This window comes from Bison bison, unplaced genomic scaffold (genome assembly GCF_000754665.1).
Source record: "Bison bison bison isolate TAMUID 2011002044 unplaced genomic scaffold, Bison_UMD1.0 scf7180017864105, whole genome shotgun sequence".
In the NCBI taxonomy this organism is placed as follows: domain Eukaryota; kingdom Metazoa; phylum Chordata; class Mammalia; order Artiodactyla; family Bovidae; genus Bison; species Bison bison.
In genome coordinates, this window is record NW_011494677.1 from 1266433 (window position 1) to 1287128 (window position 20696).

Genomic DNA, 20696 nt, shown 5'->3' on the forward strand with positions numbered 1-20696 from the left:
GCAGGTCTAAGGGTCCTTTCCCCCTTCTCTTCCAGACTTCATCCCGTGAAGCCGATGAACACGACAGCCCCCAAGGTCGCTAACTCCACCTCGGGAACTACCGCGATCGTGAGTGAGAACTTGATCAACGAAGCCGGGATGAAGGTATGTCTTTTCTGGGAGCAGGCAGGTTAGTCTGAGTCTCCACGGCAGACAGCTCCCGGGGGTGGTGGGGAACCCCGGGATGACTCAACCACACGTCTCTGTCTTTGGACGATCTTTGGAAGCCCCTACATCTCCCATGGCATACTCAATTTTTCCCCTCATAGTCATTTGGCTGTTGTTGGATTTGTGTGTGTGTGTGTGTGTGAAGCAACACGATTGGCAACCAGTACTTCTTTTTAATGAGAAGAAAATGTCACCTCCCACCGCCCCACCCCGGGTCACGCAAACAGACATTCTCCTTTTCCCCATGCGTCCTTTCGTATCTTTTGGCAAGAAGGTAAAATTCTTGTAGTTGTAACTGTGGCACAGATAGCCTTTTCTTGTAACTTTATTCTGAAGTGATTTCAAACTTGAGAAAAGTTGCAAGCGTAGCACAAAGAACTCCTGTACGCCTTTCACCCCAATCCACCAGCTTATTGGCATTTCACCAGATTTGCTTTATCACGCTCACCCTCTCCTTCTCCATTCTCTTTGTATGTACATACACTTTTTCCCCCCTGAATTATTTGAGAGTAACTTGCCCACGTCATGCTCCTTTTACCCCTAAATACTTAAGTGTGTAATTCCTAAGAATAAGGGTACTTATCAAAATGAAGAAATTTAACAGGCATATCACACTGTTTTCTCATCCGTTGTCCGTATTTCAACGTCACCAGTTTGTCCCAGTGGTGGCCTTTCTTCTTTGTTTCCCAGTCCAGGGTCACCAAGAGACCCTGATATCTTGTCTCGAGGATCTCCTTTACTCTGGAACGGTTCCTCAGCTTTTTTTGTCTTTGGAGACGTTGACCTTTTTCAAGAGTTTAGAACAGTTGTTTGGTAGAATTTTCCCATTTGGCTTTGCCTGACGTCTACTCGTGGTTTGGTGGAGGCTGGGTCTTCTCGGCAGGTATTAACTACAGGAAAAACACGCCCTTCCCAGTGCGTCGTGTAAAGGGCCCATGGCACCCTGTCCTCTTAGTGGGGTGTTAACTTGGTGACTTAGGTTAGGTGGTATCCACTGGGTTCTTCAGTGCAGAGTAGCTGTTTTTTCCCCTTCACAGTTAGTAGGAAATATGTGAGGAATTCATTTCAGGCCATGCAACCTCCTGCTCTTTATCAACTTCTGGTTCATAGGCCTCAATGTCCACTGATGAATGTAAGATAGTAGCAGAAGGATGGGTCTCCAGCCCCATTGCCTGTGTGGAAACTCTGAAATCGTCTTGTTGGCTTAGTTTTTATCATGCACACTTCTGCACGTTGCTACTTAATTATTCTTTGAAATGGTTATGCTCGTCTGTACTTGCCCACTCCCCAGTTGGGTAATTGGCTATTTAGCTTGTTCTCTGTTTTTCGATATGAATAACACTGTAGTCCGTAGTTTCTTGCATAGGACTTTCCCCTTCTTGTAGTTGATTTCCTTAAGCTGAATTTCCAGGAAGACTATTGCTTGATGAGAGGATCTCTGCCCTGTAAAAAGCTTGAGTGGCTACCACTGAAAAAAGCAGCTCCTCCCCCCAAAACCAAAACCACCCCCCACCTCCCACCCCCATGAGTTCTGCTGGGGAGAGTGTCTCCATCCTGCCCTTTCCGGTTCTAGAACCAGAGGGATTGAGTCCTGCCTTGCTACCAACCTCTTTGTCTTTGGCTCATTGTCACAGGGACAATGAGGAGGAGAATGATCTACTGAGTGACAGGGGACTGTTAATGAGAGGAGATGTGTTGTGTTTCAGGCACGTGGAAACACGTTGTGTTTCCTAATCGACCCTGCAGACTACAGTTGGGAGACATAAACTTCATTTCTGTTTTACTGCAGATGTCTAGAAGTTTCACTCAATCATAGATTGTACAGTCCCACGGACTCCAGGATGTTAAATAGTTTTTGTGGGTTTTTTTTTCTGTTTTTGGGGGCAATTCGGGGGCACACCACTTAGCATACAGGATCTAAGTTCCCTGATTAGGGATCGAACCTGTGCCCCTTGCAGTGGAAGCACGGACTCTAAACCACTGGACCACCAGGGAAGTCCCAGTTTTTGTGTTTTTTAAAAACAAAACTTTTGCTCACATCTCCTTCACTCCTGCAGGTATTTTTAAGTGCGGGGTGATGGCTGATGCCTCTGGCTCTGTTGCACCTTTGCCTCTAGGAACTGGGCTGAAGGTTGTCCACTGAAAGCCAGAGATCTGAGTTCTGGGTCAAGAGGCAGAGTGGTGATAAGGAACTGTTGCTGAAAACCACTTAGCATTTTCCAGCCATCTTGCCGTCTCCTCCCTGTAGTCCGTGCTAACAGGGCATCAGCCTGAAAATGATCAGCTGTATCCAGAATTGTGTACCTATGGTCTTTCAGCCCGAGCCTAAAGATGGACTGGCTGTAACTTCCCCAGCCCGGCTTGGCTGGCTTCTTTGGCTGTGTTAGGAGAAGCAGCCCTTGTCTTCCTGGCATGCATGATATTTACCAGGAAATGGGGCAAAAGAACAGGACGAAAGGGACGATAACGAAAACCAGGGTCATTTCGCAGCTCCCCACCCCTCTTCCTTTAACAGTGGAATGCAGCTTGGCTCCAAAGAGAAACAAACACCTAGCTTTCGGGAAGTCAGCAAGACCCTTGGTCCCCTGCTCTGTTTACTCGTCCAAGCTCACTTAATCAGGGGCTTATCTCCGGGCCCCGACTGACAGTAACTTGCCTTAAAACCAAGGCAACTGTTACTTATGTTGCTCATGATCTGTAAGCCCCACTGCTGCCCCTCTGCCTGGCTGTAACAGAGCTGTTGGTCCCGGACCAGACCTGGTAACTCCTCTGAGTAAATATGGAAAGGTTCCTGGAGACTGCCATTGGCCGGCCATAGAATAGGTGCTTTGTACCAAGGCATAAACAGTACTTATGAAAATAACTACTTTTTGGAATGTTGCAAAGTGAGAGAGAGGTTAGGGAAAGAAACTGCATGGCTAAAGTTATGAAAACCTAGCTGAATCGTTACTATAATGGCTTTTTTCTTTTCTTTTTTGGTTATTGTGTTAGGGCCACCATCTTTTATAGATGATTAGTAACTAGGAATGTATTATTTATTCAGGTGGCTTTCACACTTCCATTTAAAAATAACACAGCCAACTAGAGCCAAAAAGTCTTCTGTCAAATTATATGGGGAGAGTGGGAGACCAGCGTGAATATACGTCATTCTTGGTAAAACGATGGGGGAAAAGTCCAATGTGAAAGTCCTGGAAGGAAACATGTGCCAATGGGCACTATCGTTTCCTGAGTTGATGGGTGTTTTCTTTGCACCTCTTCCTCTCCATGGCCCTTGCTTACTTTCTGTGACTGCTGGATTGCTTTTTAATTTTTTTAGTTGTCACATAAATAGGAATTTCTGATGATTTCAAAGTCCTGCATCATTTCTTCTTCAGATTACAGAATCCAAATGGAAGAGCTGTTTGACATTTTGTAGGAGGTCCCGCTAGTCTTCCCTGGCGGCTTAGATGGAAGAGAGTCTGCCTGCAGTGGAGGAGACCTGGGTTTGATCCTTGGGTCAGGAAGATCCCTTGGAGAAAGGAATGGCAACCCTCTCCAATATTCTTGCCTCGAAAATCCCATGGACAGAAGAGCCTAGTGGGCTATAGTCCATGGGGTCACAAAGAGTTGGACACGACTAAGCGACTAACACTCAGGAGGTATCTTAAGTGTGCATGCCACTTCAGTTCTGTGCCTTGGTCTTAGGGAAGTGTGTAGGGATATGACCAAAGATTTATGTTCACACCTTTAAATGTGTTCTTATATAATTGTGAAAACTGAAACCAACTTAAATGACCAGCAACAGAGAGATGGTTAAAATACAATTAAGTTTAAAACATCCATTTAAAAAGCAATTTTTCTAAAATTTAATGATGGGAAAATGCTCACAAAATACCCAATTTTCAAAAGCCATAAAACTTGATTCTGTATGAGGCTAAAGTTATCACAAAGAACGCCCATTACCAATGAGACCCAAGTGTTAAGTGTTGGAGTTATGGGTGATAATTTTTTCCCTTCTTCTGGATTTGAGATTTTCTATGATAAATAAATATATATTTTTTCACAGTTCAAAACACGATTCTGTAATTGCGGGCAAAATTAATTTTTTTTAAAAATTAATTTTTAATCGAAGGATAATTGCCTCACAGAACTTTGTTGTTTTCTGTCAAACATGAACAGAAAATTAATGTTAATTCATCTTCAGAGTCTGGGGCAGAGGTTACTACTCCATCTTTGAAGCTTGCCCCCATCACCCAGGCAGCCACGGCCTCTGGTTTGTCCAGCTCCTGGAGCACGTCCTGTCCCCCTGGACCCTGACGCCCTGCACCTCAGGTGAAGCCCTGGGTGTGTCAGACCCTGTGGGGACCTGGCGCCTCCTCTCGAGGAGCACTCTCCCTCCAGGTGTCAGCCTCTGCTTCTATCTCCCAGACGCTCCTGCGAACGTCTTCTGTAATCAGCATGTTTTTTTTTTTTTTTTTTTTTTTTTAAGAGGAGGTTACTTATTTATTTTCGGCTGCCCTGGGTCTTCGTTGCTGCCCGAGGGCTCTCTCTAGTTGCGGCGAGCAGGGGCTGCTCTTCCCCGTGGCTTCTCACTGCGGCGGCTTCTCTAGTGGGAGCACAGGTCTGGGGCGTGTGGGCTCCGGTGGTCGTGCCTGGCGGGGCCTAGGCCACGGGCTCAGCAGTTGCGGTATGCAGGTTCAGTCGCTCCACGGCATGTGGGATCTTCCCCGACCAGGGGTGGGACCCGTGTCTCTGCATTGCCTTTCTATCCACCGCGCCACCCAGGAAGTCCTGTAATCAATATTGTTGAACAGATAAAATCTTTCTGTGACAGAAGTATAATCTAAAACTCCTTGAGGATATATTCTTGGCTATTGTTTTTACAAAGACTACTTGTTTTCTTGGTAGGATATGTAAACGGACATGCCACTTTGAAAAAAAAAATGTGATAAAATAAACATAAAATTTACCCCCTCAACTGTATTTAAAGTGTCCATTTTCAGCAGTGTTAAGGGCATTCCTATTGTTGCACAACCAATCTCCAGAGTTCTTTCCCAGAAATGCAACTTTTTTGAAAGGGTTGTTTTGAAAGTCACAAATAGGATGATGGAGGTCCAGAGAGGGGGACCCTGTGAGTGTCTGCCTTCAAGCTAAAAAAAAAAAAAAAAAAAGATTAAAAATGAGACACAGTTTTTGACAAGTATCTCAGGGGCTTCCCTAGTGGCTCAGTGGTAAAGAACCCACCTGCAATGCAGAAGACATGGGTTCGATCCCTGGGTCAGAAAGATCCCCTGGAGGAGGAAATGGCAACCCACTCCGGTATTCTTGCCTGGGAAATTCCATGGACAGAAGAGCCTGGCGGGCTACAGTCCATGGGGTCGCAAAAGAGTAAGACGCGACTTAGCAACTAAACAAACACCACCATCTCACCTCTTTCTAGGCCTCCTGCTGTGTGTGTGGAAGCGTCAGGAGTTTCTAAGTTAGTAGCCATCATTGTGCTGTAGCCAGGACAAGAGGGACAGAATTTCTCTGGGACTCTGGCTGGCGTGCGGGCAGTTTGCATCACTGAACCGAACAGGGCCTTCTCTCATGCTGTGTCGAGGTTCGCCTGCTCCTGCCGTGACTGCTTCTTGGAGCAGGTAGTTCTAGGCCTTTCTCAGTAAAACTGTTCGACCCGCACGGTGGTGAAACCATGATTACCTCGGAGCTCCGCAGGCAAAACTGTCTTGAGGTTGCCCCACAACCTCGTCTCTTTCAACTTTCGAACCTGAGTCACAGACTTCAGGAGAAGTTAGTTTGTTTTTGTTTTTGTTTTTTTTAATTTCCCCCATCTCTCTGGAGACTTGGTACCACGTGTTAGTTTACATAACGCTCATCTTGTGTCTCCTTGTGGTTGGGGCCTGAGCAGTGTGCAGTCAGACTCCAGGCCTCCCAGGTGATGATCGCAATCCCTGGGGCTCCTACTCTGGTCAGGAGTGGGGCGGCTGCTCAGCCCCGGCTGCGGCCATTGGACCCCCAGGGGGCGCCACCAGTGGCTGTGTGGTGGCCCTTGGCTTTGACTCTGCATAGGTTTTGAGAGTGAGATGACTTAGACTGGGGTCTCCCAGGCCGTCCTCCTAATCGCAGGTCTCCTGAGCGTAGTGGAGGCAGTAGCAGTCTGTCTGGGATAAATGTTCACGTATTGTACTGGGAGGAGAGTGTTTCCTAGCGTCGTCTGCCACTAGCGTTTCTTCACGGGTCCCCTCAGCCTGGGGCTCGGGTCCGCTTGGATACCTGGTTGTGCCAGTTCTGGTGTTCACAGACCTCCAGTCGTGACATCTCTAAACCCCAGGCCTAGAGGCTGGTCCAGGGGTCTGCAGCCTGTGACTCAAGTATGATTTTCACACTTTAAATCGGTCGTTCCCCAGCGGTCCAGTGGTTAGGACTCTGCACTTTCACTGCCGAGGGCCCGGGTTCAATCCCTGGGTGGGGAAATAAGATCCCACCAACCCCAGTTCAGTTCAGTTCAGTTGCTCAGTCGTGTCCAACTCTTTGCGACGGCATGGACTGCAGCATGCCAGGCCTCCCTGTCCATCACCAACTCCTGGAGTTTACCCAAACTCATGTCCATTGAGTCAGTGATGCCATCCAACTATCTCATCCTCTGTCACCCCCTTCTGCCTTCAATCTTTCCCAGCATTGGGGTCTTTTCCAATGAATCAGTTCTTCATATCAGGTAGCCAAAGTATCGGAGCTTCAGCTTCAGCATCAGTCCTTCCAATGAATTTTCAGGACTGATTTCCTTTAGGATGGACTGGTTGGATCTTGCAGTCCAAGGGACTCTCAAGAATCTTCTCCAACACCACAGTTCAAAGGCATCAATTCTTCTGCGCTCAGCTTTCTTTATAGTCCAACTTTCACATCCATACATGACTACTGGAAAAACCATAGCTTTGACTAGACGGACTTTGTTGGCAAAATAATGTCTTTGCTTTTTAATATGCTGTCTAGGTTGGTCATAACTTTTCTTCCAAGGAGCAAGCGTCTTTTAATTTCATGGCTGCAGTCACCATCTGCAGTGATTTTGGAGCCCAAGAAAATAAAGTCTGTCACTGTTTCCATTGTTTCCCCATCTATTTGCCATGAAGTGATGGGACTGGATGCCATGATCTTAATTTTCTGAATGTTGAGTTTTAAGCCAACTTTTTCACTCTCCTCTTTCACTTTCATCAGGAGGCTCTTTATTTCTTCACTTTCTGCCATAAGAGTGGTGTCATCTGCATATCTGAGGTTATTGATATTTCTCCCAGCAATCTTGATTCCAGCTTCTGCTTCACCTAGCCCAGCATTTCTCATGATGTACTCTGCATATAAGTGAAATATAAGTTAAATATACCAACCTCATGGTAGGACCAAAAGGAAATAAAAAAAGAAAGAAAGAAAAAGTAATGAAACAAAAAACCAAACCAAAAGACGAACGTGCAGCAAAGGCCATCTGTGGCCTGTGCAGCCTGAGATACTGACTCTCTGGCCCTTTACAGAAAGCTTCATTGGTCATAGGTTTCCACGGAAACTGAAAACGAATTCCCAGGAGACTCAGATCACAGACTCAATCACTAAAAGCTGCCTCTTCTGTATTTCTTTTATTTACGTATAAATAGTTATTTGTTCATAAATATCTATTTATTTGGCTATGCCAGGTTTTAGCTGTGCCACACAGGATCTTAGTTGTGGCATGCGAACTCTTAGTTGCAGATGTGGGCTCTAGTTCCTTGGCTGGGGACTGAACCTGGGTCCCCTGCACTGGGAACGTGGAGTCTTAACTACTGGATCACCAAGGGAGTCCCGGTATTTCTCTGAGATGTTTGACCTCTTGGCTGACTTTGTCAATTTTCTTGTCATCCCCGCTTCCCGCCTCCCACCAAAGAAATACAAGCCCTCGGACCCCGCATTTGCCTACGCGCAGCTGACCCATGACGAGCTCATTCAGCTGGTCCTCAAACAGAAGGAAACGATCAGCAAGAAGGAATGTCAGGTGCGCCAACTGGAAGACTACATCGACAACCTGCTGGTCAGGGTCATGGAGGAGACGCCGAACATCCTCCGGGTTCCCTCTCAGGTTGGCAAAAAAGCAGGAAAGATGTGATCCGCCAGCCTCCAGCATCGAGACTCTGCCGTGGGTCTGTCTCCACCAGCTCCCGAGGCCGAGGACTCGCTGTGCCCGAGAGCCGGGCACAGATTGCCATCTTCCTTCCAGGTTATCTGGCAGGAGTCCCTCCCACCCACAGAAGCCAGGTCAATGACTACAATGGATCTTTTCACTGTCCATTCCCAGGGTTTTATTTTTAAATGCCACTGTGCCTTTAACCACGTTGTAAATATTTTATGGCCTGACCGGAGACATGGTCATAAGATCTGATGCTGGCCCGGAGGTTCAGATGGCACTGGGGGGTATTAATTAATGTATTTTAAACATTGGGATTTTCTTTCTTTGATTTTGAGATTTTTAAAGTACGTCTCCCCCCGGTCTTTAAAGCTGCAGGTGAGATAACAAGGACCAGGCGATCGGGGCTGTGTTGCACGTACCTTCTTGGCATTTGAATAGCTCAGGCGTGGCATTTTGGCTGCAGATGCTAAATTTTTGATACCATGTAAACCTACTTGACTCCTCGGACTTGGTCTTTTGTTTCGACTGGAGCAGAGGAGTGCAGAGTGTGCCTTTGAGATTTATAACAAGCTGCCTTTTCCAGACATCAGCCTCTACACCACAGTAGCCTTTAAAATATGCTCTTTATCAATGGAGAGTGTGTGTCTATGGAGGGAAGCAGACCAGGGGACTTAGAGTCACTTTGCACTCAAGGGAATTGGTCAAAACCCCGGCCACTCCAGTCGCAGGATCCCTGTGACTGGAGTGGCCAAGGCAGTGCCTTGATTAGCAATCGAGTGCCCCAAATTCTTGCTAAAATGGTTCTACCAGGTGTGGAGTGATGGCAGGGAGTCCATTGGCCCTCTCCCCTATGCCTTCCCTTGACTCCCTGGTTTCCTTGGCAGCGCTTCCTGGCATTTTCCCCCCTTAGTATAACATTGTGAAGAGCAAGATGATATCTATTTTTAGATGGCTGTGTTTTTAAAACTAGATTAACACACTTTTTTTTTTTTTTAAAAAAACTAGGACCCCTTTTTAACTAATATCACCGGTTCAGATTCTTCGGGGCTTCCCTGGTGGTTCAGCGGCAAAGAATCCTGCCAATGCAGGAGATGGGGGTTCAGTCCCTGGGTTGGGAAGATCCCCTGGAGAAGGAAATGGCAGCCCACTCCAGTGTTCTTGCCTAGAGAATCCCATGGACAGAGGAGCCTGATGAGCTACAGTCCACGGGGTCACAAAGAGTCGGACATGACTTAGCAACTAAACAACTCAGACTCTTCAGGTAATTTCATTGTTAGTAACCCGATATGAGAATGTTTTCTATATTACTCATTTTTTGTTGTTGTTCCAGTTGAGACAGAATCTCATCAAATCCCGACATCTCTCCTCGGGAGAGAATGTCATAGGCCAAGGGCATGGGTAGGGCTTGAGGAGAGAGCAGTTATAAACACAGATCTCTCTGTGTTCATTCTTGTGTTGAAGTTAAGAGGCAAGATGACTGGCAGTGGGATTCCTTCTCAGGATCACATCTGCTGCCACATTAGTTAATACCAGAGCACTTTAATCTGAAGGATGATACTGTAACTTGATTGAACTGATTCACTTTTAATTATCGATAGCTGTTTTATTTAATACCCTCCTACATACTGGGGACCACTGTAAACCTCTCAGACGACTTGTATTTTTGTAGCGCTACGAGATTTATTTACATCCCTATAAAGAGAACTGGATGTTCGCTTGAACTCTGGAGATACACGTGTATGTATTTGATATGCAATGTTTTGTACTTGATGTCAGTGTACTTGGACTGTGATTACCCCTGTGTACTGGGTGGCAGGGGCGCTGAGTGGTTTCTCCTGAGAAGAGCTCACGTGGAGACCCGAGTTCTTCCCAAAAGCTTTTCGTTGTGGGAGATCTGCTGCTAGGACCTCGGGAATGGGTCCCGGTCCGTGTTTAAGAGAGCGAATTCCTCTGCTCTGAGATGCCACTCGAGAACTCTGGAGAATGAAGGACAATCAACTTCAAGAGTGCCTGGTTTCTACCAACTGCTGGAACAGAATTCCATGGGTAGCATTCCTGCGCCTCTCAAGGATGCCGGTTAACACCTGTCCTTGAGGACTCTACTGTGAGGGAGAACTCAGTTGGGAAAGCTGGAGTCAGCTCTGGGCTGTTCACAGGGGCAGGTGGACTGGAGGGCTGGAGCTTCTGCAGCCGGTATGGGTCTGAGGGCTTACACCCAGCTGTGTGCACCAGGAGAGTCTGGTTTAGCCTCTGGCTGCTGAGAATGCTCACTGAACTGATGGGTCCTTGGAGGAGGCCATGCCCTGCAGAAGCAGGAGCAGCTCTTTCTTGGCCCTGCCTGGCTGCCCACCCCCCACCCCCAGAAGACCAGTCAGTACTTCAGGGAAGCATCCAGTGAAATACCAAACACCTTGTGATGAACTTCCATTAGAGGTCAGCATCTGGGAAAAAAAGTCAATCCTTTGCCCAGTTGTTTCATACCATCTCTGTCGTTGGGCTTTGACAGATGTCCTGCCCACCTCTTTTATTTCCTGTGGGTCAGCCTCCCCGGGTAGTGGGATGGAAGAGCAAGAAAGTCTGCCCTTCGCCACACGAACAGCCATTGACCCAGAGTGGAGGGTGTGTGGGCAGTGACTGGCATACGTGTGTGGTTTCCAGCTCAGCTGACAGTGGGGGCTCAGAAGGGCACGGAGTGGGGAGGGTCCACGACCGTTAGCCACCTGCCAGACTGAAGGCCAGAGGCAACTTGTAAAATTAGGTGCGATCTTCACTCCTCATGCCCTTTCTCTTTTAGACCCATTCACTGGTGAATGGTCCCTCAAGGCTGAAGGATCTGTTGCCGTTGCGGGGAGGGCAGAGAGCTTACCCTCTAGTTTCTACACCAATCTCAACCCTGTGGTTTTCTCAGTATCTATTGTGTGAGCTACTGACGTGACCTCTTCCTCCCTCTGATTGAAAGCTCATCCAGCATTTCTGGATTGTAGAATTCTTATTTCCTGCCTTGTTGTTTTGGGAATTTTTAATTTCTTTGCTTTTGTTTTTGAGAAGTAACCTAAAAACTTCCTACAACACTAAATAAAATGGTACTGGTACTACCTTTCAAAGTTTTGTGTCTGTGGTTTTGTATGGGTGTGATAAGAATTTCTGGCTTCCTGCAGAATCTCTCTTAGGGGGTGACCAATGTTTCTCAGCCCATGAGGGTCTCTCGCCTGGGTTCCTGCTGCTGCCACTCTATCTGGTGCCCAGGGGACCCAGTGCCCTTTCTCCTGTGGGGGTTGGGACATCTCTGATGACCTCCTTATGACACAACCCATATTTTGGGCTGAAAGGGACTCTGGCGTTTATCAGCTGAACATCGTTTGAATTTCCTATCCCTAGTGATACAAGCTGCCACCTTTTCCTTAAGCTGAGCAGAGGAACAAGACACTTTCTTGATTTGCTTCCACCCTGCACCACCTCCCCCACCCCCCACCACACACACACACACCTCTTCACCCCTGCCCCACTGATTTCCCAGAGAGTGAAAGCCTGCCTTTTGGAGCTTCATTTGAATTCACCTGCATTCAGGACTGCCCAGATCTAGGAGCCAGGTCTCTGGTTCCACAAATGTAGCTCATTCATTTCTGAGTAGAGGGGATTATGGCTGTAAAAGACTCCTCCTGAGCTCATTCTACTAATCTCCAACCCTTCCCCAAAGAAGTGAGAGGTCTGCCTGCCTCAACCAAGGGTCCCAAGCTCTCCGGATGGCGGAGATGCTCTTAGGGATGAAAGTCACACTGTAGAGGGACAGACGCAGGTGGACCCAGGTCGCTCCCAGGTGGGGTGGGGGAAGCTTCCCGAGGGCCTCCCCGGTTTGGGTGGAGGGGTCTGGTTATCCAACCGGATGTAGATGGTGGTAAAGTGATACAAAGGCGGTTTCTCTTAAAACATACAACCTTCCAGGTTTGGTCCAAACAACCAAAAAGCTCTCTGGAAAGGGTCTCCAAGGAAGGAATGTTTGTACAAATGACCCCCAACTCTCCCCTGAGATTCATCTCCCTTGCTTTTTTTGTGGGGGGGCACCCTGCCCACCTCCCCATGGAAAACATCACAGGGTACCGTTCCCACTCTGACTACAGCCAAAGCATCAGCACCATGCACATTCCCAGCCCTCAGACCCTGCCTCTAAGCTGATCGGGGGTGCCATCTTTTGGATTCTGCAGTCTCCCTGTCCTGAGAAGGTGGGAGCAATCTCTTTGCATTCAAGTTCAAAGCTCTAAGCTAAGCTCTGTGGGGCCAGCGGTTCCCAAAGCCACAAAACCTTCTGAGGGAAGATGTCCTCATGTGGCCTTGTGATATGATGTCTGACTATCTTACACACACCTGTATCCTGAGCCCTAGAAACAGTCACGCTGGTGACACCGGCAGGCCCTGAGAACTGAGAGGAAGCTGCTCCATCCTTGCACATCAAGTGCTCACTTCAGGCTGAAACTTGACCACGAAAGGAAGGCCTGTTTATTGAGTTCCTGCATTTCACTCAGCACTGCTGAGTGCTGTTTCCAGTTCTCATCAAGGTAGATAATATCTCCATTATGCAGATGAGGAAACGGAGACTTTCAGAGGCATCAGAACTGGAGTTTGCCTGGGGTCCCACAGCAGGTAGTTAAGAAAGGATTTGAAATCACCTATCCAACCTGGGGTTCTAGAACAGGTGTCAAACTATGGCTTCACTCTTGTTCATGTGGCCCTCAAACCAAGGGTGATTTTTCCTGGCGGTGCTCTAGTAGTCCAGGGGAAGAAAACTGCACTTTTACTCCTATGGTCCTGGATTTAATCCCTCATCAAGGAACTAAGATCCCATAAGCCATGCAGTGCAGCAAAAAAAAAAAAAAAACACAACCCCAACAACAACAAAGAAACAAGGATGATTTCTCCTCTTTTTTTTTTTTTTCTTAATGTGGGATGAACAAGTCTAGAGATCAAATGGCCAGAATGACCATAGTCAACAGCATTGCACTGAATACTGGAGATTTTTACATTTTTTTAAACAATCAAAATAACAATAATTCATGACATTCAAATTTCAGTGTCTACACAATTTTATTGGGATACAGCTGAGTTCATCGTCTATGTCTGAGTAATTGTCTATGGCTGTGTCCATGCTGCAAAAGCAGACTTGAGCGGTTAAAACAAAAACTTTCACATCCACCAAACCTAAATATTTGCTTTCGGGCCCTTTTCAGAAAATGTCTGTGGACACCCAGTCTAGGATTAATTTGAGGGGGCAAAGGGATAATATTCTGAGTGACCTGGAATACTGGAGGATGGGAGCAGGCAGGGAAAGTGGAGCCCACGTAACTCAGCCCCACTCAAGACAAGGCCCTATAAGCCATGGCTCCCGAGGAGGGATGTTCCGGCTATGATTGAGCTCTAGGCCTGTGGCCACCTCCTCAGAGTTGCCAGGTGCCTTTCTTCCTGGGAGATCAAGAAACCCAACACAGTGATCCTCAGCCAGGGGGAGGGACAGAATAAACAACAGGAAAGGGGAAAGTGAATATGAGCGAGGGCCCTGGTGGTGCCCTGGACTGAGGCCGTCACCACTGCTGTCAGAGGAGAATCAGCATCTGCTGAAAAGCTGAGATGAAGGGGACCCAGGCAGAAAAGCTCCAAGGCCCAGGGTGGTGAGGAGAGTGGGTCCTCCACGCTCAGAGTGAAACTGGGTTAGAGAGTCTTCTGAGTTGGAAGAAGCCCGGGGTTAGGCCTTGAGAGAAGCCCAACCCCACCTCCCCCCAGTTACTCACTCCAGATTAGAAATGATCCTGCCGCTGAGGAATTCCATCTATGTGTGGCCTCTGACAGGCCTACCCAGGATGGGTGTCCACAGGAGCTAACAGCCTTGTGGTGTAACAGGCGCTCCTGGGACACAGGAATGAGACAGCCAGGTCATTCCCAGGGAGACTTGCAACAAAGACAGGCAGACCACCGATGAATACACACATGTAACCAGAGATGACTGGCCAGGGGCCGTCCATGGGGACATCTTCCATCGGCCTTTCTGTCTGGCCTCCTCTAGAGAAAGAACTCTGGCCTCAAGGTCAGAATTTCACATCTGGACCACATCTGAGGCATCTTTTCTAATGGCCTTCCTTCCTCAGTAGCTTTCTGCTCTTATCCAGCCCATCTGGGCACTCAGCATTCCAAAAGCCGATGTGCCAAGTACCCCGTGGGCTCTGGCCTTAGGGACAAGAAACATGGCTCCAGCTTCACAGGCTTGGGGAGGAGCTGGGGAGAGGGCTTTGAGAAGCATCTGTTAAACAGATCATCACTGTCACTGAAGGACACTTAGTTCTTAACCCGGGTCGCCTGCATTGCAGGCAGAGTCTTTACTGTTTGAGCCACCAGGGAAGCCCTAAATCTTCGTAGAGTTTGTATCGGAAGGAAAGGCACCAAGGATGATGTGTATGTCCTGATTTCCCAGAGGAAGACAAATGAATTTCCTAAATAAATGGTTTTCTTCGTGAGAACGTGAGCCTTAGTCTTGCATGTCTTAGGAGAGCACGCCATCTTCTGGCCTGGGTCCTGACTACCTCCCTGCCTGTTTGCGTCTGAGGATGAGGCTCTCTGAGACCATCACACACTTGTGGCTGGAGGAGAATTACCTCTCCACCCCTGGAGTTGCTAGCTGTGTGTGTGCTCAATCATGACTGACTCTTTAAGATCCCATGGACTATAAACCCACCAGGCGCCTCTGTCCATGGGATTTTCCAGGCAAGAATACTGGAGTGGGTTGCCATTTCCTCCTCCAGGGGATCTTCCTACTCAGGGATTGAACTCGAGTCTCCTGTGTCTCCTGCATTGCAGGTAGATCCTTTACCACTGTGCCACCTGGGAAGCCCCAGCGTTGCCGGATCATAAAACTGCTCTTCCACTTTACTATGAGAAATGTCAGGGAAAGCAGAATTTCAAGGCTTCTGTCATGGGTAGATGACTCTGAAGTGAAATCCCACTTAAAAAAATAATGCTGTTAGGTTCATGATCTGCACAAAATTGGGATGACTGGCGTCGGATACTGTTCTTTTGGGGAATGTAAAGACATGCTCCCAGGGCCAGTTATGTTCCTTTTGCTGCTGCTGCTAAGTCACTTCAGTCGTGTCTGACCCTGTGCGACCCCATAGACGGCAGCCCACCAGGCTCCCCTGTCCCTGGGATTCTCCAGGCAAGAACGCTGGAGTGGGTTGCCATTTCCTTCTCCAATGCGTGAAAGTGAAAAGTGAAAGTGAAGTCGCTTAGTCGTGTCTGACCTTTAGCGACCCCATGGACTGCAGCCTACCAGGCTCCTCCATCCATGGGATTTTCCAGTACAAGAGTACTGGAGTGGGGTGCCATTGCCTTCTCCATGTTCCTTTTAGGGACCTGTTTACCCTCCCAGTGAGGATGTTGATTGCACAGTCTGAAACTAACATCTTCTAAAATCAGCTAATGCCAGAGACTGCCTGAAATTCTCCAAGATCAAACTGAGAAGCAGAAATTCCCCACATACTTTCAGCACTGGCTGTGATAACTCCCGTCTGTTTTCTTGGAGTCAGAGGGACTGGCCATGGTTCTTTGTAACTTTAACTCAATTGTCTTATTTTTCAAACACAATTGATTCTAAAACTTTCAAGTGTTAAAAAACATTTATTTATTTATGTATTTATGCCACACTGCATGGCTTGTGGAATCTTAGTTCCCTGACCAGGGATTGAACCTGGGCCCGCAGCAGTGAAGGCACAAAGTCCTAACTACTGGGCTACCAGGGAATTCCTGAAAACCTTTATTCTTGATGAGTGCAATTGGGATTTACTTATGAGAAAACACATCCTCTTTGCTGACACTTAAGTTATATTCAAACATGACAAACAAAATCTCTCGTCTGTGAGCTTGGTTTCTGGAACATTACTAGAGGCACACGTTTGCTTGCTTTTTTCATCTGTACTATACCACGCCAGGACTTTCGGAGCTAGACTCTTGGAGCATCTTAAAGCTTAAGGTTTTAAAACATCCCAATCTGCTTAAATTCTTCAGACTGCCAAGGGCCTCACTAACCTCCGTAGTCATTCTCTCCAACTCCCTTAGACATTTCTTGCCTAGTCTCTGGAAGCCTCCCAGGTTGTCACTCTGGATTTTAATTCAACTTCCTCATTCTACAGGGGAGAAAAACAGACTGCAAAGAGAGGAAACAACGTGCTTGTAGGGAAGCTGCTCTGGAAAGAACACAATTTCCTGCTCTCTCAATACACTACCCTCCCTTTTAGGCCACAAATTTTATACTATGGCCAGAATCAACATTTATTACCAAAGAGAAAAAGGAGAGTCTGAGATACCCTTGGCGCTTTAGAAAGAAGAATTGTTTGTGGCTGGCAACAAATTTTAGTTTGTTACGCGCGTCCACGGCGGTAGAAAGCTCACTCAAGAGTAACCCCCCGAGCCTAGACAGCCAACCTCAAACTAAGTACAGATCGCGGGGAATTCGAAGATACAGTCCACATCAGGAACCTCCTTTCCTCGATCACGTTTCTACCCGAGTCCGCAGAGGAACGGACCGGAAGCCGCGGAGGCGGTACCTACAGTACGGCTGTTACTCTAGCCGGAAGAGGAAGGTGCAACCCTACAAGACTTCGCTCCTACTTCCTGTTTCGGCATAGTTGCTGTTGTGGGAGGTGGGGGCGGTTAGCTGCTTGGGCTCTGGACCGCTTGTGCGATGCCGGGTAGAGGCCGCTGTCCCGATTGCGGCTCCGCTGAGCTCGTGGAAGACTCGCACTATTCCCAGAACCAGCTGGTGTGCTCCGACTGCGGCTGCGTGGTCACCGAGGGCATTCTTACGACCACCTTCAGTGACGAGGGCAACCTCCGAGGTACCTGTGAGGGCTTTTCCAGGGCCATGGATACAGCCTGGGGCGATGGAGGGATTGACGTCAGATGCTTCTTATCTCTTGCCCTCTCCCTGCCTAGAGCACACTTAGATATGGGAGAAAACATGAAAGTGAACTAGTGAACTGCTGATCGGGGGCTGCCATTATCTTTTTTTTTTTAGCACCATATCTGTTACATGTAGGTGTTAACGAATAAATTCAGTTCAGTTGAATAAATGAAACAGAGAGAAACAAAGTTCCACTCAATTTACCTAGTCTGCCTGTTTGGAAGCATTATATCAATAGGTCAGTGTTGTGCGAATGCGGGAAATATTACTACCCCAAAGCAGTTTTGAAAACTAATTGGCAAAAACTTATTTTTTTTTTTTTTCCATTTGTGTTCCAAGTCCCTGACCAGTGCAGCCCTCAAAATCTACAGGCAGGAAAATTGCCTGAATTGAATGTACAGGAGGGGTGGCTGGAAATTTGGAACACTTGGAACTGCTTTAGTGCTAGTCCTAATCTTCTAAAGCCTTCTGTGTATTTGGTACTGCTTGTGGTCATAGAAAACCAGATGGACCTTTTACCTGCAAAGATGAGCACCTTCTGTGAGACGGGTAGTGGGTACCTGATGATTTGGATTCTGCTCCCTGGTTTTGTGTGGTAGGAGGGCAGGGGTCTGTGAATAGAGACTAAACAAGCTATTTGTTCATTATCTTACAGAAGTAACATATTCTCGAAGCACCGGGGAAAACGAACAAGTTAGTCGAAGCCAGCAACGAGGTGAGAATCAACCTTTGATGACACAGTGGCTTTAAAGAAAATTCTCCTTATGGTCCAGCTCATCTCTTGTCTTTTCTGTTTTCAGCATTACTATGTAAAGGTAGAGAAGAAGAGAATGGTAATTAGAAATAAAAGATGGAGGTGGTTCTAAGAGAGGAATAAATTAGGTGGAAGGTTTATGTCTGCTTGGGTATGTTTGAGGTAGATTCAAGGAACCCAGGTCAAAGCTTGGTCACAAATCAAACCAACCTCCAAAAGATGAGGCACTGAAGTGTTGACTTCTTTCCACAAATGTCTTTGTGCTTTTCAAATGGCCTTACCAAGTGTCACTCATCATTGTAGAAAGGTCCATTATTTGTGCATGTGGTATCTGAGGCGAGTTTAACAGAACTTGCTGGGAGCTCCTTTGACTCCTTCACGTATAATACCACGTCATCTGCAAACAGTGATGTTTTTACTTCCTTTATAATTTAGATTCCTTTTAGTTTTCCTCTCTGTTTGCTATGGCTAGACCTTCCAAAGCTATGTTGAATAAAAGTGACAAGCGTGGGCATCTTTGTCTTGTTCTTAATCTTACAGGAAATGCTTTCAGCTTTTCACCATTGAGTATAAGGCTAGTGTGAGTTTGTCATATATGACCTTTAGTATGTTGTTCCCTCTAGACCCACATTCTGGAGAGATTTTTTGTATTATTATTATCTTAAATGGATGTTGCATTTTATCAAAAGCTTTTCCTGCATCTATTGAAATGATCATATGGTTTTTATTCTGAGTTTATTCATGTGGTGTATCACACTGATTGAGTTATGGATATTGAAAAATCTTTGCATCCCTGGGATAAATCCCACTCAATCAAGTTGTCTGATCCTGTTAACGTATTGTTGGGAACCCCTACAACTCCTGCCATGGGTTTTCCTAGGTCTTCGTCGAGTGAGAGACCTCTGTCGAGTGCTGCAGCTGCCGCCAACATTTGAGGACACGGCAGTTGCCTACTACCAACAGGCGCACCAGCTCGCTGGCATCCGCACGGCCAGGCTGCAGAAGAAGGAGGTGCTGGCTGGTTGCTGTGTCCTAATCACCTGCCGGCAGCGCAACTGGCCCCTGACCATGGGGACCATCTGCACCCTGCTGTATGCAGATTTGGATGTGTTTTCTGGAACCTACATGCAGATAGTGAAGCTCCTGGGGCTGGATGTGCCATCTCTGTGCTTGGTGGACCTGGTGAAGACCTACTGTAGCAGGTACCTGCCTGGTGGGAGACACGGGGGTGGGATGGCTTTAGACCCGAATCCTTTTACTTCCAGCTGTCTCTTTTTGACCAAGTCCATTCTACGAGGATGGACTTCTCCTTTTCCTATGCCTGGTGCTGGTCGGGTGAATCCCAGTTTACGTTTCTAGAATGTTGTATCATTTTCAAACCCCTTCGCTGTCACAGCAGCTTGATGCTGTAGGAAGGTTAAGTATCAGCTTTGGCACGGGGCTTCTGGGTTCTGCCACTCAGGCCTGCTTGACTAAATGCCACAGCCCTGCCTCAGCAGAATCACGTTGTGTGTGACTAGAGCTGAAAGAGTATGAGCAAACTGACAGAGCTGGAGTTAGAAGCTAATTTTTCTCTTTAATAAGTAGCTGTGTTCTTTTCTTTTTTTTCTGACAAATACGGTAGAAAGCAAAGGCTGTCAGTGTTGAATGACCTTGAGTTTGAAGCTTGGTCACTTCTAAGCTGGATGACTGTGGGCAAGTTTTTCGACTCTTAAATGCACATAACAGGGTGTTGAGTAGATTAAAGAACATTTTGTAAAGCACTCAGAATGATGGCTGATGGTGGGGGCGGCAGGATTGTCAATAGACGTTAGCGCCCTTCTGCACTCTCTTGCCCTTCACCTCTCCTGCAGGAGACTCGCCCTGATTTCTCTTGGTACCTGAATAAAGTTGCTACGCAGCAGGCTTGTGTGTTCCTGAAAGGATAGCATAGTTTGCCTATCTTCTGTGCTTTGGAAGAGCTGTCTCCCGGAGGTACCGAGACCAGACCCTTATTTTGGTTATTTCAGCTTCAAGCTGTTTGAAGCCTCCCCATCTGTGCCAGCCAAGTACGTGGAAGACAAGGAGAAGATGCTGTCGCGAACGCTGCAGTTGGTGGAGCTGGCCGATGAAACGTGGCTGGTGACCGGGCGGCACCCCTTGCCCGTCATCACCGCCGCCACTTTCCTGGCGTGGCAGTCCCTGCGGCCTTCAGATCGGCTGACCTGTTCCCTTGCCCGATTTTGTAAATTGGCGAACGTGGACCTGCCCTACCCCGCTTCCTCCCGCCTGCAGGAGCTGCTGGCTGTGCTGCTGCGGATGGCTGAGCAGCTGGCCTGGTTGCAGGTTCTGAAGCTTGACAAACGGTCTGTGGTCAAGCACATCGGCGACCTTCTCCAGCACCGCCACATGCTGGTCCGCAAGGCCTTTCGGGATGGAACAGCCGAGATGGGTGCCGGGGAGAAGGAGCTGCAGGGCCAGGGGCAGGGGCAAGGACTGGGAGACGAGGATGTGGGGAGTAGCTCTTTAGAGCTGCCTGCGGGCAAGCGGCCCTCCAGCCCCGCTCTCCTCCTCCCACCCTGCATGTTGAAGCCCCCAAAACGAGTCTGTCCCGCCCCCCCTGTCTCCATGGTCACTGGAGACGAGGACATTTCTGATAGTGAAATCGAGCAGTATTTGCGTACCCCTCAGGA

At 47.7% G+C, this 20696-nt stretch overlaps 2 protein-coding genes across 2 annotated transcripts in view; both read left to right on the forward strand.

Annotated features, from left to right (window-relative positions):
• The window catches only part of RAB11FIP1 (RAB11 family interacting protein 1 (class I)), a 16358-nt gene extending 7321 nt beyond the window's left edge, over positions 1-9037 (forward strand). The window contains exons 6-7 of the mRNA XM_010838848.1: positions 36-144; positions 8093-9037. Coding sequence (XP_010837150.1) covers positions 36-144; positions 8093-8311 — 328 coding nt within the window. The 3' untranslated portion in view covers positions 8312-9037. The remainder of the gene's footprint in view (positions 1-35; positions 145-8092) is intronic.
• A 7908-nt stretch (positions 9038-16945) lies between these two features.
• Positions 16946-20696, forward strand: part of BRF2 (BRF2, RNA polymerase III transcription initiation factor 50 kDa subunit) — a 4568-nt gene continuing 817 nt past the window's right edge. The window contains exons 1-4 of the mRNA XM_010838783.1: positions 16946-17205; positions 17926-17985; positions 18905-19226; positions 20034-20694. Coding sequence (XP_010837085.1) covers positions 17052-17205; positions 17926-17985; positions 18905-19226; positions 20034-20694 — 1197 coding nt within the window. The 5' untranslated portion in view covers positions 16946-17051. The remainder of the gene's footprint in view (positions 17206-17925; positions 17986-18904; positions 19227-20033; positions 20695-20696) is intronic.